Source organism: Sorex araneus, chromosome 10 (genome assembly GCF_027595985.1).
Source record: "Sorex araneus isolate mSorAra2 chromosome 10, mSorAra2.pri, whole genome shotgun sequence".
Lineage (NCBI taxonomy): Eukaryota > Metazoa > Chordata > Mammalia > Eulipotyphla > Soricidae > Sorex > Sorex araneus.
Window position 1 is genome coordinate 63,889,341 of NC_073311.1, and position 24,687 is coordinate 63,914,027.

Consider the following 24,687-nt stretch of genomic DNA (forward strand, 5'->3'; position numbering starts at 1 on the left):
GCTAAATCACTTGCCTGACAGTGAAAGAAGCCTCAGTTTCCCCTTGCCAGTAAGAGAGGAAGCCAGTTTCCTCTCTCCAGATGTTCCTTCTCTTCCCCCATCAACCTGACTCACATTATTCCACGCCCGGCTTCTATCCCAGCATCCAGGGGGTCGGGGGCTTCCCAGGAACCCAAGACTCCACCCTGTAGCCTGGGCTGACAGGGGAAATAAGATAACGGGCAATCCCGGAGTCCAGGCCTGAGGAAACTGAGATAATTAGCGATTAGGCCTGGAAGATTTCTTTCCCCTTGCCAGTGAGGTTGGAAGCCAGTTTCCCCTCACCCCTTCCCCCCACTGACCTGACACATTTCTTCCCCCAAGTCCTGGTCCAGTGGTCAGAGATTTCCAGGACCATAAAACTGTGTCCTGGGGCCTCGGCCGGCCGACAGGGAGACTAAGATACGGGCAAATGCCCAGAGAGATTAGAGCCAGCCAGACGATTTTCTGGCATCTTTGTCAACTCCTGTCAACCGATAAGGAAAGAAGGAACCCTTAAGCGGCACACACAAAACTCCCTTTAATTTAGTCTGATACGAAGTTCCTCCCCACTCCTCTCTCCTCCTCTACTTTCCAACTCTGCGTCTGAGCATCTTTATTACTCAATATTTTCATTCTTGAAAATACTGAAGAACCTGGAGATCTCAAGGAACCCGCCCGCCTCACCTGCATCACACCCCTGGCACTGCATAAGGTCCCCAGAGCCCCGCCAGGAGCGAGCACTGAGCACAGGGCCAGGAGTAAGCCCTGCGCACTGCTGGGTGTGACTCCAAAACAACAAAAGACTAACCAGTAAGGGCCAGTTTACCAGAGAAGGGTAAACCACCCCCCATCCCCCTGCAGGTAAGGAGGGCTCGGCTCAAAACTTCATCATCATCACCATCATCATCATCATCATCATCATCATCATCATCATCATCATCCTCATCATCATCATCCTGTTGATTGAGCAGTTTTCTTGAGTGGTCTCAGTAACATCTCCATCCATCCTAGCCCTGAGATTTTAGCAGCCTCTCTTTACTCGTCCTTCCCAACGGTGCTGCATTGGAGGCTCTTTCAGGGTCAGGGGAATGAGACCATCATTGTTACTGGTTTGGGCATATGAATACACCATGGGGAGCTCACCAGGCTCTCCCATGTGAGCAGGAAACTCTCGGTAGCTTGCCAGGTTCTCTGAGAGGGAGAACTATGCTATAAGATGTCGCACACAATCAAATGGATCTGTGATTGCAAATATACTAAAAAAAAAAATTTGAGTGGTATATTTTTATACCATGTTTGGCATATGAATTAAGTTAAAACAAAGAGAAATAAGACAGACCATCCTTTTCCAAGTTCATCTCAATGGAACATCTAGCAAAATACTACTGCATGCCAAAACCAATATATTGACATTCATGTATTCAAGATATAGGATAATTTTACTATCACAAAGATTCCTCATGTCCACTTTGGTTTGCCTTGAGCCTCACATGGCTGTGCTTGCTGAGAGGGGGCTCAGAGACCACCTGTGGGGGCAGGAATCAAGCCTGTGTGCAAGGCAAGGGCCTGACCTGCTATACTATCTCTCTAGCTCAAAACTTGGGGGACCAAAACTTCCTTCCAGCCATTGTTCCCCCCAACAATGCCCCAGCAAGACTCTTACCCCCAGACAAGCCCTGAGTGGAGGCAGTTTACAGAAAAGGCCATAAAACCAAAGCCCAGAGGCCAGGGGCTGCTGACATCACGGGCCTCCAACAGGGATGTGAAATTCCGCTTTCATTTTATGGGCTACTGCCTGGGGCAGGGAGGTAACAGCACCCGGCAAGGGGCCCTTCTGGGAGCCCTAAGACCCAGGAGCCCTTGGAAGAATGTGCAGAGTCCCCGCCCAGAAGCCCACCCACCCTCCTTGGAGATGCAAATAGTGAGCTCTTTGGAGAGGCAGAAAATATAGCACCTCACCCCCACCCCTAGCCCCTCCACAGAGAAGGGGGGACCTCTGGGAAAAAAAGAGAAACTCTTCAAAATAAGCACTGTCATCCCCTTGCTCATGGATATGCTCGAGCGGGCACCAGTCACGTCTCTCATTGAGAGACTTATTGTTACTGTTTTTGGCATATCCAATACGCATGGGTAGCTTGCCAGGCTCTGCCTCGCGGGGCTCTATCTCATGGTGATACCATTTTAAAAAAGAAAAAAGTCCTGTGGAGTTCATGCCCAATTCAACCAGCTTAATCAATGGCTGAGCAAATAGCAGTACTCCTACATTATTTAAAAAAAAAAAAAGGAGAAACTCCAAGAAAAACCAAAGGCTATGATAAGAACATGAAAAATGGCATCAAGGGTGTACAGCCAGGATGGTGAAGTTTTGTAACAGCAGAGAACCTCCGGAAATTTAGGAAAAACTAAACACACACACACACATACACACACACACACACACACACACATAATCCCCCCAAAGCCACAGATGCTGTCTCCCCTCCAGAGACCCCACCACCACCTACTCTCTCGAGCACAGAACTCTCTTTCCCTCATATTTCTCTAAGGAAAACTCTAACTTCACTATTCATCTCCTGAGAGTCTTTTCCGCAGGGCTAACGCCAGGCCAGAGGTCAGGACTGACCTTCCTAGTCCGGCAAAGGCTCCCTGAGCCCTGGGGGCGGGGGGGGGCTGGGGGGGGAGGGAGGAGGCAGGGGGCCAGGGACAGTGTTGCATTTACATGCCACATGCCACTAGGGAAGGGCTGACTGTGTCCCCTCCAGACCGGTCCTTACAGGCCTGGCGGGTGAACCAGGGACTGCTGATGCCCGCCCAGGCGGGGAGGTGCCCGTCACCAGCCACACCCCAGGTCCTGAGGGCTGGGGGCCCCCACCGCTGGCCGCAAGCCTGTGAGCCCCAGCCTGGGCACCTGGCACGTTGGCGAGGCCCCTGCCGCTTGGAGCCAGGCGGGCGCAGACCCTCGGGTCCTGGTCCTCTCGGGCTCATTTGAAAGCCAGGCGCTGGGCTCAGTGAAAGACTCTAATTAGGGGAAGGGGGAAGGAGGGAAAGGCCGCCAGAGAGGGGCTTCTAGAGCCGGGGTCCCGACCAAGGCAGAGCTTCTCCTCTCAGGCCTTTTAACAACGGTGGGTGGAACGTGGGCCGGAGGGCGGGGAGGGGAGAGGGTGCTGGGATGACTCCTTGGTGCCCAGACCTCGCACGGCCAGGTCCTGCGGGCAATCGGGCCATCAAGGCACCCTGTGACATTCCATACCTGTGACATTGCATACCTGTGACATTCCACACCTGTGACATTCCACACCTGTGTCATTCCATACCGGCCCTTCCCTTGCTTGGGCCCCGTCTCAGCCCGCTCTTCCTGCTGCCCTGCCGTGAAATAGTGGCGAGAGGCCTTGGTGACTGAGCCCCGCAGCCACGACAGCCAGCCTGACCTATGCGGATTTGGTTAATGATGAAAGTAAACGCTTATACACAAGGAATAGGAAACAAAATGGGAGTTTACAGCGAAGTGATTAGTACCAGACAGCTAATGCAGGGTTGACCCCACTTCACAGAGCCCCTCCAGGGGAGAGCTCCTGAGCACAGGGCCAGGAGTAAACCCAGCCCCCCAACATTCCCCTCGCACCACCGCCCCCGCCGAAGCGTCACCATCAGCTTCAGGTATCCCCCTAATTATGGCTTTTTCCTACAGCGCCCTTGGCCAGAGGCCCAGAGCACAGCCTGGCCGACCTAACTAGTCTTCCTGCGATCAGGAAATGTTTGTCATTCCCAGGCTCATCCCTGTCCCAGTCCTGGAACATGGATCAGACAAAATTTGTAGTAAGAAATAGAAGACTGGGGCCGGAGCGATAGCACAGCGGGTAGGGCATTTGCCTTGCACGCGGCCGACCCAGGTTCGATCCCCAGCATCCCATATGGTCCCCCAAGCACCGCCAGGAGTAATTCCTGAGTGCAAAGCCAGGAGTAACCCCTGAGCATCGCTGGGTGTCACCCAAAAAGCAAAAAAACAAAAAAATAAAAAATAATTAGAAATAGAAGACTATTCTCTGTCGTGCTTTGGGGTCCCCAGGCTTTTCCTTCTACCAATAGTCTTTATTCTGGCTTGCTGCCTTTACATTTTTTGTTCGCTTTGCTCGCAGAAATCAGTTTCAGCCAGGGGAGCCTTCTGCAAGGATGACCAGTTCCCAGGGCTGGGTCAGCATGCAGCTCTAGAAAAGCTCCCACCCGTGACCCTGCAGCCTGGATTCTAGCCACTGCGGGTCCCGGCCCGCCGGGGGAAGGGTGAAGAAGGTTGGACTCAAGCCTGAGACTTGGGCGTGACATGCTAGTTGCCGAGATCAGCAGCAGTTTTCCTGGGGGCTGGAGCGATAGTACAGTGGGTAGGGCATCTGCCTTGCATGCGGGCGACCCGGGTTTGATTCTTAGCATCCTATATAGTCCTCTTTGCACCATCAGGAGTAACCCCTGTGCATCGCCGGTGTGACCCAAAAAGCCAAAAATAAAAAATAAAAAGAAGTTTTCCTACGTGGCAAGCTGGCGGGATGGTGGAGGGGGTCCTCAGGTTGGACCCTTGTGGACCCCCAGGCCCCGCCAGGAGTCATCCTGATGACCGATGATCCACAGGGAAAGGCCCTCGGCAATGAAACTCGGGTCAACAAAGTCTCTGCAAAGGGAAGTTCTGAGGTTGATCTACCCCGTGGATACGGAAAACAAGATCTGAGCAGACCTGAGGAGACTGCACCCTCCCCATGAAGGAAATTCCTCCAGTACCCTCGGACCTCTCCCTTACTTGGATTGATTTTAGTGATTCAGTCCAGAGACTTCAGAACATTCCAGACCAAGACATCCCGAGAAGATACTCTATAAAAGCCGCCTTGAGCAAAGGAAGGGTTCGCATATGCTGCCCGAGCCCGTGTGCTGCTTGCACCCACGTGGCCAAACACATGCGGTGCCTGAGCACATGTGTCACCCTCTTGAGATGGGGACTTTCATGCTTTCCTGCCTGATGGGGGTGGTGGGGAGGGCTCTCTTCGTCCTCACGGAAGCCCAGGTTCTCTCTTGAGCACGTTACTCTGCACTCTCTCTCTCTCTCTCTCTCTCTCTCTCTCTCTCTCTCTCTCTCTCTCTCTCTCTCACTCTCACTTTCTCTCTCTCCTTCCTTTCAAAACCTCCAAATTAAAAAAACTGTGTAATTTCAGGGCTGGAGTGATAGCACAGTGGGTAGGGCGTTTGCCTTGCATGCCTTGCATGCAGCCGACCCGGGTTCGACTCCCAGCACCCCATATGGTCCCCCGAGCACTGCCAGGAGTGATTCCTGAGTGCAGAACCAGCAGTAACCCCTGTGCATCGCGAGGTGTGACCTCCCCCGCAAAAAAAAGACCCTGCAATTTCACTGCCCATCTGCTCCTGAAGTTCCTTTCTTTAAGGCGAGACAAGAGCCCGGTAAGCCTGGGTCCCGGGTGGCAGAGGCGGATCGAGAGAAAGTGACTGTCTTTCTCCTCCCGACTTCACAGGAGCCACCCGGGCCCCGCCCCCGCCCTGCCCCGACTCAAGCCCTGAGCACAGCACTAGGATTAAGTTTCCAGCCTCGCTGGGTGCAGCGAGCAGTTTTGAGGAGCGGGAGATAACACTGGGGGGTCAGAGTCACGTGGCCGGCCCAGGTCCAAGGTCCTGGACCAGACCCCGGGTGCAGACCCCAAGCCCTAGCACTGCCCAGGAACCCTGGGAGAATTCCCGACACCCCCACTCCCACCACTGAAAAGACATCTTTGCTGAGGGCTCAGCGGGGGCACATTTGCTCTGTGCACCCCTCAGCCAAAACCCACCCCCTGGGCCCTCTGGGCACTAGAGCAGGATGATGCTAAAACAGGACAACAGGGCCAGAGTGATAGTGTAGCAGGTAGGGCACCTGCCTTGCATGCAGCCGACCCGGGTTCAATCCCCGGCATCCCATAGGGTCCCCCAAGCACTGCCAGGAGTGACTCCTGAGTGCAGAGCCAGGAGTAACCCATGAGCATCACCAGGTGTGAGAAAGAAAGAAAGAAAGAAAGAAAGAAAGAAAGAAAGAAAGAAAGAAAGAAAGAAAGAAAGAAAGAAAGAAAGAAAGAAAGAAAGAAAGAAAGAAAGAAAGAAAGAAAGAAAACAGGACAACAGGAACACCGGTTTCCACTGAGATCTCTGCATTGTCCAGAATTGGGGTCATCAATCCCCAAGAGAGAACTTTCTTATACCTGCAAAATCGCTTTGGGGACCCCCGGGTCATGACCTCATCCGGCCACCACACTGGCCAACTGAGGTACCAGGGCCAACCAACAAAGCAAGCCAACTGGATATGCGCCCCCCAACACACACACACACACACACACACACACACACACACACACACACACACACACACACACAGAGAGAAAGTACCTGCTCTCAGGCTGGAGGGAGTGCCATGGGATGAGGGGCACGGGAAGCCCCGAGATCCATCCCCCCCAGGGCCCGCCGCCCCGGGACCCCAGCCCTGGAGCAGCCGAGCAGCGCGTGTGTTCAGACTGGAAGCCCAGACTGGCTGTCCAGGGTCAGCAGGAGTGGACCCCGGGCCCCCGGGCAACGCTTTCAGAGTCAGGCCGGGCCAGCCAGCCCAGCCCTCTCTCCAAGCCAGTGGGCAGCCGCGGCCAGAAGGAACTAAGCTGCTGGGGGAATCACCCCCTGTCCAGGACCCCGAGAACGGGGGCATCACCTGGGGGAAATCACCCCCTGCCCAGACCCCCGAGGTCGGGGGCATCACCTGAGGGAAATCACCCCCTGTCCAGACCCCCGAGGCCGGGGGCGTCACCTGAGGGAAATCACCCCCTGCCCAGACCCCCGAGGTCGGGGGCATCACCTGAGGGAAATCACCCCCTGCCCAGACCCCCGAGGCCGGGGGCATCACCTGAGGGAAATCACCCCCTGTCCAGACCCCCGAGGCCGGGGGCATCACCTGAGGGAAATCACCCCCTGTCCAGACCCCCGAGGCCGGGGGCATCACCTGAGGGAAATCACCCCCTGCCCAGACCCCCGAGGCCGGGGGCATCACCTGAGGGAAATCACCCCCTGTCCAGACCCCCGAGGCCGGGGGCATCACCTGAGGGAAATCACCCCCTGTCCAGACCCCCGAGGCCGGGGGCGTCACCTGAGGGAAATCACCCCCTGCCCAGACCCCCGAGGCCGGGGGCGTCACCTGAGGGAAATCACCCCCTGCCCAGACCCCCGAGGTCGGGGGCATCACCTGAGGGAAATCACCCCCTGCCCAGACCCCCGAGGCCGGGGGCATCACCTGAGGGAAATCACCCCCTGTCCAGACCCCCGAGGCCGGGGGCGTCACCTGAGGGAAATCACCCCCTGCCCAGACCCCCGAGGTCGGGGGCATCACCTGAGGGAAATCACCCCCTGTCCAGACCCCCGAGGCCGGGGGCATCACCTGAGGGAAATCACCCCCTGCCCAGACCCCCGAGGCCGGGGGCGTCACCTGGGTAAAGCTTCGCTTAGTTCAGGCAAGGAGGGTCGCGGGACTCGGGCAAGGGCCGTCCTGCTAGGACAGGCCGAGGGCACGACCTCACTGCGCCGTGTGACGGTGCTGCCGGCCGTCCATCACCCGCGGCCACCGCGGCGGAACAGGCAGCCTCTGCCCTCACGAACCGTCTGTCCTTCACGCGCTGCTGACACAGACAACGGTGGGCGGTGGCACAGGGCAAAGGGCCAGGCAGGGACACGGGGCCAGAGCAGAGAAGGAACCAGCCTGTCCCCTTGTCCGGGCCTGTCGAGGCCAGCTTGCCCCCTGGACAGCCAGCGTCTCATTCCTTGTGACTGGCCCTGCAGGACAGAGGTGGACGGTGCCACCCCCGCCCACACCTGATGTATTGCTCTGAATCACTACTTACGACCAGTGCTCTAGGGGCTGGTGGTCCCCAAGGGGGCCCTGGGGGTGCTGAGTATCAAGTGTCCAGGATCAGGGAAGGCTGGGGGCATTTAGGGACACGTTGAGTCCACAGGGAGACACACAAGCCCAGCGAAGGTCAAACAGTAGCTGGGGGAGGAGGGTGCGGGGGAGGGCAGCGCGGGTGGAGGCGGTGAGGGGCCCCCCAGAGGGAGTTCCCGGCATCGAGGGTCCGTGGAGGCAAGTGAGGATCAGGGAGGAAGGGTTCAGGAGGACGCACGTGAGAGGCCATGCATGCAGAAGGGGTGGGGGCTGGCAACGAACAGCATGGGGAGCCCCGGGGGGCTGGGGGAATCAGGAATCCACCGAGGAGAAGGGGTGCTAGGTGACCCCGATTTCCCTCACGGCAGCCAAGGGGGAGAATGAGGCATATGGGCGGGGCTTATGCAGGGGCAGGGGAAACAGGTCAAGGCCAGCCCCCCACCCTGAGAACAGCTGAGTGGTGTCCACTCCAGAGACGGGCAGGAGGGGACAGGCCCCAGGCCAGCGGACAGCAGGGCACGGAGCCCTCGAGGGCACTGTGGGCAGACGGGCCAAGGGGAAGGCCAGGGGGATGCATGGAACTGGTTACCCGGCTGTGGGGGAGATGCACCCTCGCCCCTTCCTGGGAGGGCTGGGCCCTGGCAAGGCGGTGTCTGCCCCCGCTATCCACGGCGTGTCCACTATTGATTCCCGCACTCAGCTGCCTAGAAACTGGGGGTCTCGGCCCCTGCCCTTTGCTCAGCTCTGCTCCTTTCCCAGCATTTATTTATTCATTTATTTATTTATTTATTTATTCATTCATTCATTTATTCATTTATTTTCTTTTTTTGGGTCACACCCAGTGATGCACAGGGTTTACTCCTGGCTCTGCACCACTCAGGAATCACTCCCGGCAGTGCTTGGAAGGCTGCGAGTCGAACCCGGGTCAGCCGCGTGCAAGGCAAACGCCCTCCCCACTGTGCTATGGCTCCAGCCCCTGCCCGGTATTTCTTGATAACGGCTCCAGAGTCCATCTGATGCCACGACATTTTTCTTCCGTTCAGTTCGGTTTTGAAGGGAACAACTGTGTGTTTCAGAAGCCAGACGATGGACACAGGAGCTGAGCCAGGAGGCTGAGGAGGCTGAGGAGCCGAGCAAGGAGGCTGAGGAGGCTGAGGAGGCTGAGGAGCTGAGTGAGGAGGCTGAGGAGGCTGAGGAGGTTGAGGAGGCTGAGGAGGCTGAGGAGCCTGAGGAGGCTGAGGAGGCTGAGGAGGTTGAGGAGGCTGAGGAGGCTGAGGAGGGCGAGGAGGCTGAGGAGGCTGAGGAGGGTGAGGAGGCTGAGGAGGCTGAGGAGGTGAGCAAGGCCTCACTCACTCCCATGGGGTCATTGTGAATCTTCCGGTAGATGAACAACGCTGCCATGAACACTAGGTTCCTACATCCTCTCGCCCGGGTATCGGGAGATGCAGGATACCTGTCATTAAGCTAGAGCTGAGGATGGCGTTGGACCCTGAGATCCCTCGCACGCCGTCTGGCTCAGCTCATGGGCTTTCTCCCGATGACTGCGGCTCCCTAACATGGGGTGATGGGCAGGTGGATGGGCCCCACAAATAATGTTCGAATTGGTCAGGAGGAGAGAAGGTCGCTGGTTGACCAGCAGGCCCAAAGCCCACGTGAGGACCTGCCTGACATTACTAATGGGGCTACGGCCCCTGACAGCCTGACACCACAAACTCTCTGTTCCTGCCATGACTCACGGAGTATCTGCTCCAGCCTTACTCAGAAGACAAAATGCCTGCTTACATCAGAGCACTGTGATGTTTTAGAAATTTGTTGTTGGGGCTGGAGCAATTGCACAGCCGGTAGGGCGTTTGCCTTGCACGCGGCCGACCCGGGTTCTATCTTCGGCATCCCATATGGTCCCCTGAGCACTGCCAGGAGTAATTCCTGAGTGCAAAGCCAGGAGTAACCCCTGAGCATCGCTGGGTGTGACCCAAAAAGCAAAAAAAAAAAAAAAAAAATTGTTGTTGGGGCTGGAGCGATTGCACAGCAGGTAGGGAGTTTGCCTTGCACGTGGCCAAACCGGGCTCGAGTCCCAGCATCCCATATAGTCCCCTGAGCACCGCCAGGTGTGACCAAAAAAGAAAAATAAATAAATAAATGTGTTGTTGTTATCCGAGGGACCTAATCCCGGGCCTCGGCGCACGAGGCAGGTCTTGTATCACTGGGCTGGGTACTGCAGCACTGCAGGCTTGCATGGTGCTATGTGACCTTCTCAAATGAGCACAGATTCTCTGGCAGAGTCCCAGCATGAACGACTGGTAGGCTTAAGCCACCAAGGACAGGAAAATAAGCAAACGGTCGAGAAACGTCTGAGCAGAGTCAGAACTGCCCGCAAGAGATTTTTAGATCTTGATTTGTAGGGGGATTTCAGTGGACTCGAATTGAAAGCTAGAAAAATAAACTCAGAACAACAGTCCTTCTTTGGCAGAAGTAAATGCCTAAGATGACCTAAGAGGTTGGTTTTTTTTTTTCCCTTGCAGATTCTGGTACTCAATGAACACTGGCGCTCACAGCCCCTTTTGTTGCACTTGTTTGCCTGTGTGTGCATTGATCAGATTGCTTAAACACAGCATTGTCCGAGACCACAAAAGAAAACATGTGCAACACTATTAGAATTACTTCACATTTCCAGACACATGACTTTGTTCGATATTTGCTATTTGCAGTCAGTTCCGCCGGCCGTGAAGAGATTATTTCCCATTCAGCCCGGTTCTGAAGGCGGGACAGAACCAGCCTGGCACGCACAGTGGGGGCTGGGGGATGAATTCTGTAGACATTAGTTCATTTGACAGATTTTGATGTCAACTTTCCCAAAACTCTTTTTTTGGGGGGAGAGGGGTCACACCTGGTGATGCACAGGGTTTACTCCTGGCTCATGCACTCAGGAGTTACTCCTGGCAGTGCTCGGGGAACCATATGGGATGCTGGGAATCGAACCTGGGTCAGCCACATGCAAGGCAAAGGCCCTCCCCGCTGTGCTATCACTCCGGCCCCTCCCAAAACGCTCTGCCATCCATTTTTGCTTCCGATCTATCTGCAACCTGGAGATGTGCAGGAGATCTGCTTCCAATCTGGTTGCAACCCAGAAAAAGACATTTCTGCAAGGGCACCGTCAATGGCCTTAGCTGAACGGGCACTGGAACTGTCGAGCCAACGGCCAGCACCGTGGCCAGCAGGGTTCCTGCTCACGGAGAACATTGGGGGCATTTGGACAGTCAGCAACACCGCTGACCGCACAGCTGTGAGAGACCCAAGCAGCCAGGCCGCTGCAGCTCTCAGAGAAGGGAGCACCAAGGAGAGGAAGGCAGAGGATGTCTAAGGTAACGGGGCGCGGGGGAAGCAGGCGGTGACGGTGGCGAGAGGGGAGGTGGGTGTCCACACTGCCGCTCCCGCCCGATAGATGGGACCATCAGCTCCAGGGGCCCAACGAGCACGTGGCCTGCTTCCCCAAGGGGGCACCTGCAGAGCGGCCACGCCCAAGGGGACTGGGGCGAGGGGCAGCCTGCCCCCCCTCTGTCTGCACAAGGAGGGTCCACTCAGAGGCCCCGAGGCCCCTAGGCAACAGCCGAGCCGCCATTCGAGAAGGTTTCTAGACCTTTCTCCAAGGGGCCTGGGAGCCTCCCGACCGTCCCTCCTTCCCCGCCTGGAGCTGATGCTTAGCAAAGTCCAGGGGACAGTACAGCGGGTCGGGGGTTTGCCTTGCACGTGGCCGTCACGGGTTCGATCCCCAGCACCCCAGTTGGTCACCCAAACCCCACCAGGAGTGACTCCTGAGCACAGAGCCAAGAGTGAGTCCTGAGAATGGCCAGGTGTGTCCCCCCCAAAAGAAAACCCTCAAAGAATGAAAAGTCCAGACAAAGCCTGAAAGTACGAAAACCATTTGCAGCCACACAGCTGCTGGGACAAACCCTCATCTCTGTGACCATGTGTAGGGAGCCATTTTACAAGCCCGGCTCTTATCCTCTAGTCAAGCGGAGGCTTACTTGGGATTCCTGTAACAAGGTCACCACTGCTGACCTTACTGATCTTATCAGTTCGCCATTCCTCTCTCACTAGCCAACGCCCATGCCTGATCTGCATTTTACTATTGTTCCTATGGGGGTCCAAGCATGCATACTGCCCCCTCCCACCAAGAGGTGTAAGTATTGTAACTGCTGTGAATAAACTCTCTCTCCTCCTCCTTCTGGCTCTGTGTCTCTTCATTCGGTTGTGTCCCCTCCTTAGCCCCACGAAGGGTCCTCCCTGCGGGACAGGATGATGCCCGCAGGGGGGACCCCACAACCATGAACTGTTTCCTACTTTTCCTTCACAACAGTTTGATTGATCGACTGGTTATTGGGGGGTTAGGCTATTCCCAGGGAGCCCGGGGGTCACTCCTAGTGGTGCCGGGCACCATATGCAATGCCAGGGGTTAGCGGGGTCAGCCACTCGCAAGAAGCACTTTAACCCCTGGACTATCTCCCCAGCCAGTTTCAAACTTTTACATTCTTTTTTTAATTAAAAGAAAAACTACGAAGGTGGGATTCACGCAGCTGTGTGTTTGTGGGCACAATGTCACCCCATGCCACCTGGCACCGAAAGTGCCAACATCCCTCCCGCACTCCCAGGACACCCTCCCTCCAGTCCACACCGTCTTCCTAGGGTGGAGCCGGGTTCGGTCAGATCAGGAGCCCGTGAGACAGCAAGGGCAGGAGAGAGCCCTGCCAGGCATGGTGAGTGCCCGCCCTGGGCTTCCTCCGCAGGACTGACCTCAGTGTCCATTGCAGACACCACTGCGGACACTCGCTGGTGGACCGGGGGCCAAAATTCATCGGGCTGCCCCCCTGCTGCCCCCCTTTCTCCTTTTTGCATACAGGAGTTGCCAGAAGTGCTCAACTGGCCTCTGTGAGGCTCGCCCCAGGGCAACCGCCAGAGTCTAGACGGCACCCACCCCCCCCCAGCTGCTGTCCGGCCCCTCGCACCCACACTGGTACCCTCTCCCCTCCCCTCAAACCCTCTGCCCTCCCTCTGGCCTACAGTCTCCATCCTCGCTCAGGGCACCACAGCACCCATCACCGCGTCCACACACAACCGTCCGAGCAAGGAATACACACGTGAAACCCAAAGAGGCTCATTCTCGGAGCCCAGAAGAGACAGGTCAGCAGGGAAGGCGCTGGCTGGCCTTGCGGGTGCTTGGCCCAGGTTCTATCCCCAGCATCCCACATGGTCCCTGGAGCACCACCAAGAATGAATCCCGAGCACAGAGCGGGGAGTAAGCCCAGAGCAGCGCCGGGTGTGCAGTCACAACACACACACACACACACTGCTCATTTTCCTATACAGTTGGCTGTACACATCAGATCTCTTAAACCATAAACTCCCAGGGGCCAGAGAGACGGGACAGTAGGTAGGGCACTTGCCTTCCACGCAGCCAACTCAGGTTTGATCCCAGGCACCCCATAGGGTCCCCCCTCCCCCCACCCCCTCCCACCCCCCAGAAGGGATCCCTTAGCCCAGAGCAAGGATCTGTAACCCTGAGCATCGCCAGGTGTGGACCCTTTAATTTAGGGGACGAGGGAGGCATGGGGTAAAAGCTGTTTGCTGCACGCAGTCAGCCCAGGTTGGACGCCCCAGTCAGCAGGTTTCCAGGGCACAGAGGGGCTCCAACAAGGCGCGGCTCCAACCCTGCTCCTCCACCCTCTAAAAAGGAAATAAAACAAACCCCCCAACCAGAGCTGTCTGCAAAACTGACCGAGGTGCTCTCACCACGTGCGCATCTTAACATTTTTTTAAGGACGTCAATACAAAGGTGCAGAGATTTTTAGTATATGGGGAAGAAACTTAAAGGCACTTGCTACTTCTCTCGTTGGAGGGGTTGGTTGTTTCTTTCCTCCTCTTAGTAAAACGGCAGAAAATAGAAATGAAAGCATTTGAAGATGCCCTCCCGCTTCCTGCCGGCACTATGCGGTGGAGGGGGTGGGGGGGCACGGGAGGGGGGGACTGCAGGGTTTCCCGGCCAGGCGCGGGCGCGCGGGGCAGCGAGGCAGTCCACTCTGACTGCACGTGGGAGCGCGGACGCCCGGGCTGGCGGGGGGCCTCGCCTCTCCTGCCCACTCCGCCACCGGCCACCACCGCGGACTTTCCGGCCGAAATCAGGCATGCGCGAGCCAAATGCAGACTCATTCTGCAAGAAAGAGGCTGCGCGGGGGGTTGTTTTTTTGGGTCCCCCCCTCCCTCTCCCCCTCACCCCGTCCATTTGCATGACCTCTTTTTTGGTTCAAAACGCAGTGTTCGCACTCAGTTCCTGCTTAAGCTCGGTGGGGAGTTTTGTGGTGGGGAAAGGCGCAAAAGAAGAAAGCAACTTGCTTCCCCTTACAGGCAGCTCCGGGGGTTTGGAGAAGGGTCGCCCGTGCGCTTAACGACCGCGACCTCCAGGGCGCTGCAACCTCTCCAGCAAAACCCGCTCCGGGGCCCCCGGGGTCGGAGACACCCGGGACGGTCCTCCTGCTCCTCTTCCTCCTCCTCCTCTTCTTCCTCCTCTTTCTCCTGCTCCCCATCCTCCTCCCCGCCAGGCTCCCCTGGCGTGCACCCCGCGGGCGCCCCCGGAGCCGCGTCGGGGGGCCGCCCCGCCCCCACCCCGCGCCCCCCGGAGCCCCCCAGCCCGGCGTATCTTGGCCAGGGACCGGCTCCCCGGCTCCGCTGCAACTTCAGGCGGGCAGCGGGCCGCGCCGCCGTCCCCGCCCGGAGCCCAGCGGCCCCGGGTGACAGGGTGACAGCCCCGGCGCGGGGCGACCACCCAGAACGCGCGGCGCCGGGGGCGAAGAGGGCGGCCCGGGGGTCCCGCCTGCGCGCCCCGGCACCCCCCCGCCCCCAGCCGTTACCTTCATGGTGGGGCGCAGCGGGGCGAGCGGCCGCACGTGGGGCGCGGGGCTGCGGACTGGCGCGGGGGGCGGATGACATCAGCAGGAGGAGTCCGGCCCGCGCCCACAGCGCCCGCCGCTGCGCAGCCGCCCGCGCCCCGCGCCCAAGGCGGCTCGTGCGTGGGCGCGCGTGTCCCTGTGCGTGCGTCTCCGTGTGCACGCGTGTCCGTGTGTGTGCGTCTCCGTGTGTGCGTCTCCGTGTGCGCGCGTGTCCGTGTGTGTGCGTCTCCGTGTGCACGCGTGTCCGTGTGTGTGCGTCTCCGTGTGCGCGCGTGTTCGTGTGTGTGCGTCTCCGTGTGCGCGCGTGTCCGTGTGTGTGTTTGCGTGTGCACGCGTGTCCGTGTGTGCCTCTCCGTGTGCGCGCGTGTCCGTGTGTGCTTGCAGCCGTGCGCCTGAGTAGCCGTGTGTGCGCATGCATCTGTGTGCATGTGTGTGTGCATATATGTGCGTGCATGCGTGTGTGCGTGTGCAGCTGTGCATGCGTGTGTGCTGTAGTAGCTCTGTGTGTGCACATGTACACATGTGTGCGTGCAGCCCTGTGTGTGTGCGTGCAGCCATGTGTACTGCTCTGTGTACTGTTGTGTGTGTGTGTGTGTGTGTGTGTGTGCGCGCGCGCGCGCGCGCACTGCACCTGCAGGTTTATGTGTGGGAAAGAGATCAAAGTTGCCCCACTCGGGACTGGATCACAGTAGATAGTACAGCGGGTAGGGCATCTGCCTGGCACACCACCCGTCAGGTCAATCCTGGCATTTCGTAGGGTCCAGTGAGCACTGCCAGGAGTCACCTCTGAGCATCGCTGGGTGTAGCCAAAACCAAACACAAACAAAGAGTGCCCCCCAGCCCCCGATCCCTGGCCACCCATCCACCTCGCTTCCCACCACCCAGAGGAACTTGCCCCAAGTCCCCACTCCAGAGCCAACCATGGGAAGCATTTTCAAAAGCAGAAAATTATGAAACCTCAGTTTGCCCACTTCCCTGTCACTCTTCTCCAGACCCGTGGTCCACCTCAGACTTCTCCCCCTTCCCGGGCCTCTGCCCAGACCCCTTCGCGTCTGTGGGACTGGACTCTAGGTTCAGTCTCTGCCCCAGCCCCTAGGAAGAACCTCTGGGCTCACTCGCTCCAGCCCTCTGCCCGGGGGCTGACTCGGGGCTAGTGGCTGTCGCAGAGTCTTGGCCGGAAGCCCTGCTGGCTCCTGGACCTGCCCCAGGCCTTTCTCGCCTGAGCACTCTGTCCCTACCCTTTACTTGAGTCAGTTTTCTGAACCTCATTGATTTTTCATCTGGGCCCTGGTGCTGCTCATTCAGAGCGTGCCGTGTTGAAGACGGCGCTGGGCTCTCGTCCCACAGCCATGGTGTGATCTTGGGGTGCTCAAACCCTGGTGGGCGGGGGGGCGGGACCAAGCCCTTGGTCAGGCAGATCAACCGATGCTTAAATCACTCTCCTGGAAAATTTCTTGAAGTCTTGGTACATGCCAGGCACTAGATAAGAAGCTAGAAATAGAGCAGGAAATAAAACAAAAGTGTTCGTATGCTCACGGAGCATATTTTGGTGTGGGAAACAGAAAATAAACATTCAATCGGGCAGCAAAGTGTCCATCAGTGGATGACTGGGTAAATACAGTGTGGCACAGGGCCCAGAGCAATGAGTCAAAGAAGCAGAGCACATACCCTGTACGTGGGAACCCCAGATTCAAGCCCCATACCACACGGTCCTCTGAGCACTTCTGGGCGTGCTTCCCCACCCCTCCCCCCGATAAATTACAAGTAGATCCTTTAAAATTTGTTCAATAAGGACCTGGAGCGATAGCACAGCGGGTAGGGCGTTCGCCTTACACGCAGCCAACCCGGGTTTGATTCCCAGCACCCCATATGGTCTCCTGAGCACCGCCAGGAGTGATTCCTGAGTGCAGAGCCAGGAGTCAGCCCTGAGCGTTGCCGGGTGTGACCCAAAAAGCAAAAAAAAAAAAAAAAAAAAACATTTGTTCAATAAAATGAACTGCGGGCGTAGAGGAGGAATTTAAATTTCACCCACCCCGAGTGAGTTTTTCTCAGCTGGTCCAGGAGCAAATCAGCATGGTAGCACTGTCGCCCGGTTGCTCAACACCAGAAAACTCAGGAGGAGAAAAGCTTAAGATTTAGTGACATGATCGGAAGAATCGCAGCAGGCTGAAGCCAGTGAGGCAAGAGGAGGGAGTGGCCTGAAGGAAGGACAGGACGGGCAGGGACTTGGGGGAGGAACATGAGGCAGGACGTGGGGCAGGAGAGGGACTGGGAACTGTGTGCCGGAGAGAGGGTCACTCCCGTAGAGCATCGTCCCCCTGAACAAAACCCCCCAGGTCTGGGTGGTCTCCGGGGCCAAACAAGTGTATCGGAGTTTCGGCAGTGCGGCCTGCAGCCTGCGCCAGGTAGGAGGCATCACGCTAGAAAGAACCGGAGGTCGCCAGGCTCTCACTGCCGTCACTCCCAGTGCTCGCTGGTTGTGGATCACCCCGGGGCCACGGCCAGGGGCGTATTCTTTTTTTTTTTTTCTTTTTGGGTCACACCCGGCGATGCACAGGAGTTACTCCTGGCTCTGCACTCAGGAATTACTCCTGGCGGTGCTCAGGGGACCATACGGGATGCTGGGATTTGAACCCGGGTTGACCGCGTGCAAGGCAAACGCCCTCCCCGCTGTGCTATCGCTCCGGCCCCAGCCAGGGGCATATTCTTAACGACCCTGCTGTCTCTCAAGGGCCCGTTGCTCACATACTGGCTCCTGGGCCAGGAGTCGGGGTGCAGAGAGGGGAAGCTAACGTGGAACTCTAGTGTTGTGGTACACTCGGGGCTGTTGAGGCCAGCTTGCCGCCTGGGCACTGTCTCATCCTTTGCAACCTTCCCTGCTGGACAGCGGAGAAAGGTGCCCATCTGATTGGCTGTATTGTGGTAGGTGACCGTAAGCAGTTCTGACAAGGGCCCAGGGCCCCGGGCTCAGCTGCCAGCCTGCCTTGGAGGGAACTCTCCGTACATCGGTTATTTATGCCGGAAGTCTGAGTCCTGGGGCAGGGGGATAGCACAAAGTCTGGATTCTGGGGAGGGGCTGGAGGGCCCGCTTGCATGTGGGAGCCCTGGGTTTCGTTCCCGGCACCACATGGCTCCTGAGCACCATCAGAGCAACCCCTGGGAACTGAACTGAAAGTGGCCCTCAAGCAAGGCCTGGCCAAAAGGAAAAAAATAAAAAATCTGGGACCAGAGTGATAGCACAGCAGTGATAGCCAGACAAGGGTGCTTGCCCTGCACATGGCTGATCTGGGTTCGACTACTGACACCCCCTGTGGTTCCCCGAGTCTGCCAGGAGTGATCTCTGAGCACAGAGCCAGGAGTAAGCCCTGAGCACTGCTGAGGGTGGCCCCAAACAAATGAATGACCCTTCACTGTGCAGTTTTGCTCATCTGAAGTGTCCAGGATGGGCTGTGGGGACAGGTAGAAGCGGCCACCAACCCGGGCCAGGGGGCATGGGGAGTGGCTGCTAACGGCACGTGGCTCCTTTGGGGACCTGATTAGGAAGTGCTAAAATTGCACTGTGCATGTCAGAAAGCCTGGGTTTGATCTCTGGCACTAAAAAGAAAATAATAATAATAATAATAATAATATCAGTGGCAATGTTCGCATAACTCTGCGAATACACTGTAAACCACCGATCCAATCCTTCTTCCATGGGGTGGTGCGAGCTGTGTGCGTTCTCCTCAGGAAAGATGCTTTTGAAACTGAGGCAGCCGGAGCTGGGGAGGGAGCACTGGAGGCTCTTGCCTCGCAGGCAGCTGTTCATGACTCCACCTTCAGCACCGTCTCTAGTCCCTAAACAGCGCCCGCCAGGAGTGACCCCAAGCACTATGGCCTATGGCCCAAACCCACTCACCCCAACACCCCCTCCCCGAAAAAAAAATAAAAGAACATGATGGCCGCTTAGTACCCGTATTGCAAACCATAACACCCAAAAGGAGAGAGAAAAAAGGCTGTGCCGGCCACAGAGGCAGGGGGAGAGTGGGGGGTGGGAGGGATACTGGGAACACTGGTGGTGGAGAGTGGGCACTGTGGAGGGATGGGTAGTCGATCATTGTATGAATGAAACATAATCATGGACGTTTGTAAATCTGTAACTGTATTTTATGGTGATTCATTAAAAAAAAAAATTTTTTTAAACCGAAAAACCAAAATTAACCAAGTAACCCTGGGTAAAATATATGGAGAAATCCTGCAGGAGAGAGAGCTGGGATGGCCGACATGAGCGTACCGAGTCGATTCTGTGACCTCCTGGGGCACCCACCGCTGCCCACCCTCCCCCCCCCAGAAGTGCTCTTTCCACAGTGCCCACAGAGGAAGGGAAGTGCCGTACGGACCCAGCTTGAACGAAAACTGAAATTAAAAGAATGAAAAACTGGGGGGTTGCCCTCCACAGACGTTCCAGAACAATCTGGCCGGCTCTGCCCCCCGCAACTCTCCCCCTCGGCTCCCGTGACGAGGCCCCAACAATTCCTCTTCCCGATGAGAAGCCACCGGAGAGGCCCAGGGGGCTAAAGGCAGTTGGTTTCTGCAAGCCCGAGGCAGTTCACACCTTTACCCCAAGACCTTTACCTTTGTTGAAGAAAGCCGTGACCTCAAGTCCCCAGAGACACACGCTCCAGACAGCCCAGCCTCTCACGCTGCTGCCACACCAGCGAGGGACGGAGGCCAGCAGGCAGACAGCCCCGAAGCACGTCAGCCCCAGGTGATGCCGTCTTCATCCTGAGTGACAGATTTGGCAACTGCTTGCACCATCTCAGAACGTTTCCTCCAGGAAAGGGGACGCAGGCGGTGGCTACGTTCTTGACACGTGGGTAAGAGACTCCACCGCAGGCAGTAAAGTTTTCCCTCGGACTTCTTCAAAACTTCACTCTCTGCACTCAGAGGAGAAAAAAGGTGTTATTCTTCTATCTCTTAGTTCCCAAAATGGAAAAAAAAAAAAGCTACGAAATTCTGCTTCTTTTTCCACATTTTCCATAATGCTTGCACCATATACACATACACAACCCCTCATTTTTTTTTCTTTTTGGGTCACACCCAGCAATGCACAGGGGTCACTCCTGGCTCATGCACTCAGGAATCACCCCTGGCGGTGCTCAGGGGACCATATGGGATGCTGGGATTTGAACCCGGGTCGGCCGTGTGCAAGGCAAACGCCCTACCCGCTGTGCTATCACTCCAGCCCCAACAACCCCTCATTTTCAATGCTCATCACTGTAGCACTGTCGCACTGTCATCCTGTTACTCATCAATTTGCTCAAGTGGGCACCAGTAACATCTCCATTGTGAGACTTGTTGCTACTGTTTTTGACATATCGAATATGCCTCGGGGAACTTGCCAGCCTCTCCGAGAGGGATGGAGGAATTGAACCCGGGCCAGCCGTGTGCAAAGCAAATGCCCTACCCGCTGTGCTATGGCTCCAGCCCTTCAATACTCATTTTTAAAAAATGCTCTATAGGAAATTTAAGAGTGTTTCTGGGCCTGTTTGAACTCTGTGAATTCCTTTGGAACCTAGGTCTTAACCCCCACATCTTTTTTTTTTAATTTATTCTTTTATTGAATCACCATATGGAAATTTACAAAGCTTTCAGGTTTAAGTCTCGGTTATACAATGCTCAAACATCCATCCCTTCACCAGTGCACATATTCCACCACCAAGGATCACAATATACCTCCCCCCACCCCCCACCTCCCCAGCCCCCCACCCCGCCTGTGTAACTGATAAATTTCTCTTTATTTTCACTTTACTTTGATTACATTCAATATTTCAACAAAAACCTCACTATTATTGTTTGGAGTTTCTCCCCCCTAAAGTCGGACCTGCTGAAAAGGAAGCATTTGATAATTTGTTTTCCATTGCTGAGAATAAAGAGATATGAGGTCGAGCAGCCACACTAGCACCCGCACGGTTTTGGATTTCTGTATTTTAGTAACTAAGTCCAGAGAAATATCTGCCAGAAATTGCATCATTGCAAGCTTGTACCTCTCAGCTACTTTATATTCCACAAATGAGTGCGATCTTTCTATGTCTGTCTCTTTCTTTCTGACTCATTTCACTCAACATGATACTTTCCATGTTGATCTACTTATATGCAAAGTTTATGACTTCCTGTTTTCTGATAGCTACGTAGTATTCCACTGTGTAGATGTACCAGAGTTTCTTTAACCAGTCATCTGTTTTGGGGCACTCTGGTTTTTTCCAGATTGTGGCTATTGTAAACAGTGCTGCAATGAACATAGAAATGCAGATGTCATTTCTACTATACCTTTTTGCCTCTCCAGGATATATTCCCAGGAGTGGTATTGCTGGGTCAAATGGAAGCTCAATTTCTAATTTTTTGAGAATCGTCCATATTGTTTTCCAAAAGGGCTGAACCAGTCGACATTCCCACCAGCAGTGAAGGAGGGTCCCTTTCTCCCCACATCCACGCCAACAGCGATTGCTTTTGTTTTTTGGGATGTGGGCCAGTCTCTGTGGTGTGAGGTGATATCTCATGGTTGTTTTGATCTGCATCTCCCTGATGATTAGTGATGTTGAACATTTTCTCATGTGCCTCTGAGCCATTCAGATTTCTTCTTTGGGGAAGTTTCTGTTCATCTCATCAGCCCATTTTTTGATGGGGTCGGCGGTTTTCTTCTTGTGGAGTTCAACCAGTGCCTTGTATATCCTTGATATCAACCCTTTATCGGATGGGTACTGCATAAATATCCTTTCCCATTCTGTAGATTGTCTTGTATTTTGGTCACTGTTTCTTTTGAGGTGCAGAAGCTTATTAGTTTGAGATAGTCCCATTTATTTATCTGTTTTCACCTGCTTGGCCAGTGGTAACCCCCTGCTGGAGACTCGCTCTGGAGCAGGCTGGGGAATTCCAGGTTGGACAGTCGCTGTGTGGGGGGTGGGGCGTGCATAGAGAAGAGTGTTGGCTGGGGACTTCCTGTTGGGGTAGAGGTGACAGTGACTCCCACACCCACCATCACTACAGTTCTCAGTCATCCTCGTCGGGCAAACGTGCCGTTGGAGGGGCTGGGAGGCGGGAGGGGAGTAGCAGTTTCACGTTGCGGACTTCTCTGCGTGACTCTAGCCCGCTCTGCCTGTCAGAGAGCAAAGGGACTCAGGCCTCCCGTGTAGCGGTCTCTCAGAAAATCAAAGGGGTGGCACAGGTGTCAGGAGAGCGAAGGTTTGTTGGTGACTTCCAAGCAGAGCTCAGCAGGGGCTGGAGCGATGGCACAGCGGGGAGGGCGTTTGCCTTGCACGCAGCTGACCCGGGTTTGATTCCCAGCATCCCGTATGGTCCCCCGAGCATCGCCAGGAGTAATTCCTGAGTGCACGAACGAGGAGTAACCCCTGAGCATCGCCGGGTGTGACCCAAAAAGCAAGCAGAGCTCAGAGGGGTAGGGGACATTCCCAGCAAAAACCAGCCAACCACAGGACCAGAGAGAGAGTCCAGTGCACTGAGCTCATGCCTCGTATGTGAGAGGCCCGTGTTCAGTCTGCAGCACTGCCTGGGCCCCCCCCAACCCTGGTGGGAGCAGCCCCTCGCACAGAGCCAGGAGCAGCCCTGGGCACTGCGGGATGCCACCCCCAAACAAACCAACAGCAGCTAAAATCAGCTAAGCAATAAAATTTTTTTTAAATTTTAAAAAGTAATGTGGAGTTCATGCCCATCTCAATCAGCTTAATCAATGGCTGAATAAACAGCAGCGCTCCTACATTAAAAATAAAATAAAATACAATAAAATCAGCTAAGCAGACAGTTGAATGCAAGAGGCCAGCGGCGGGGGCTGCTCGGGCCCAGCCCGCAGTCACTGAGGCAACTCCCCAGTTCTGGTCCAACCTTTCACAAAATGTCTCAGAAACTTAGACGGATTTTTTCCCCAAGGCCCAATGATCAGAAGAGGAGGCGTCTGTGGCATGCCAGGTGAGCAGGGAGTCAGCAGCCGCCCGCCCGGCACGGGATGCCACTCCCATCCAGCCCCTCAGTGCCCATCACCACAGAGAAAGTTCCAGAGACTCATTTTCCATGTGGAGCAAGTGCAGGAGCCACAAAGAATGTGCAACCTCAGAAAAACTAAAATATTGCAAACACATCTCCATCCTGACCAAGAACGGGATCCCATGGGTGTTGGGGGAGGAAGAACACTGGGGGCCAGGGGTGGACGCTGGGGTCTTGGGCACAGTTTTGCTCCACCCCCTGAGCTGTGTCTGGGCCCTTCGCAAGGGCGTTTGGTGTTTCTCATCCCAGAGCCCCTGATTTTCAGTGACGTCTGACTCTGACTCAGCCATGGGCCCTCTCCTTCTAGAAACGTCCCTCGAGGAGCCCTGGGCTCTGGCAGGTTCCTCTCGCGCCCGTGAAGACCCCAGCTCTTTCTGCTTACACCTGCCCCAGGTTGGCAAGGGTGTATTTGACCTTCTGGTTGATCTTGAGCCTCCTCTCAACACGCCCTGTTCCTGGGTCATCTGTTCCCAGGCCAAGAGTCCAAATCCAAACACACCTTCTTTCCCTGAGCACCACTGGGTGTGACCCAAAACAAAGCAAAACCACAACCCAACTCCCCAAGTCCAAGTACATGTTCTTCCCTTTCACTCATGCGTGTCCCACCATTGTCCTCTGTGCTGATGGACCTTTCTGTTCTCTGGCACCAGCGTTAATAGTGTTCGTGTCGTCATAGCCGGCCTTGAAAGCAGGAAGAATGAGGAGAACCTCCCAAGGTGGGGGCCGCCAAGCCCCTTCATTTACTCTGCGCAAGGCAAGGGCATCCCACCTGCTTTGAGAGGTCTCCGCCCTGGTTTAGTCTCTAGGCGTCCCTCTCCCTGGGGTACCGTAACTCCTGCTGGTAACCACTCCTTGCCTCTACCTGTTGGATAACTGCCTGTTGGTTAGTCCTTTCTCCGTGCCACAGGGAGCTTAGGTTTATTGAGTAACATCATCACAGTGCTCCTGAGACACTGGCATTCTTCCGTGGCTTCTTTTTGACCTTTCCTTTGTGCTTCCCCTGTCAGTGAATCACTTATATTCCCAAATCAGACCCCGTGACTTGTAAAGTCAGATTCTTCTGAGAACTCTGGATTTGTACAGGCAAGTGAAATATTGCTTTTCTCTTTCCTTTATGCACTTTGCCTTGCCTACTTTCGAGCAAGGTCCTTTTTGTACAGACACAGATCACGCTATGCTTTTGGAACTTGGGAGTTAATTGATTCCGAATAATATTTACTCCTGGACCTCTGTCATATTTTTTCCATATTTTTTCTGTCATATTAAGCCTCAGTTGCCCTTAGTTCCTAACACGCCCAAACAAGGGTCCTGATGAGTGATTTAGATGGACTCAGGGCAGGTCATAAGTTACCCAGGCATCGAAAAGGGACAGACCAAACACCATAAAACATATAACTTAAGAGCACAGTCATGAGACAAACTCTCTCATGATCCAGAGAGAAGTAACTGGATGGGGACCCTACTGGGGTTAGGAAAGACTAACCTGGCCTGAGGACTGTGGTCTGGAATATAAAGCAAGATGTCCCCAGGAAATTCACCCTTTAAACTTAATATATCTGTGGGAACCTATGACTGAGATCTCTAAGCCCACTTGGATTGGGACTGGACCTCCTCCCCCCAGATCCCCAGTTTTCCAGAAGCTGGGCAGTCACATCCACAAACGGCCCCTGGCACCATGTATTCTCATCAATGGCCAAGACCCAGATACTATAAACTAAAGTTCCCGGAAGAGAATGACACAGAATATCC

The 24,687-nt window shown here is 55.5% G+C and overlaps 1 protein-coding gene across 1 annotated transcript in view; it reads right to left on the minus strand.

Annotated features, from left to right (window-relative positions):
- Positions 1-15,022, minus strand: part of BCAT1 (branched chain amino acid transaminase 1) — a 68,153-nt gene extending 53,131 nt beyond the window's left edge. Inside the window, exon 1 of the mRNA XM_055117950.1 lies at positions 14,866-15,022. Coding sequence (XP_054973925.1) covers positions 14,866-14,871 — 6 coding nt within the window. The 5' untranslated portion in view covers positions 14,872-15,022. The remainder of the gene's footprint in view (positions 1-14,865) is intronic.
- Between the last annotated feature and the right edge of the window lie 9,665 nt (positions 15,023-24,687).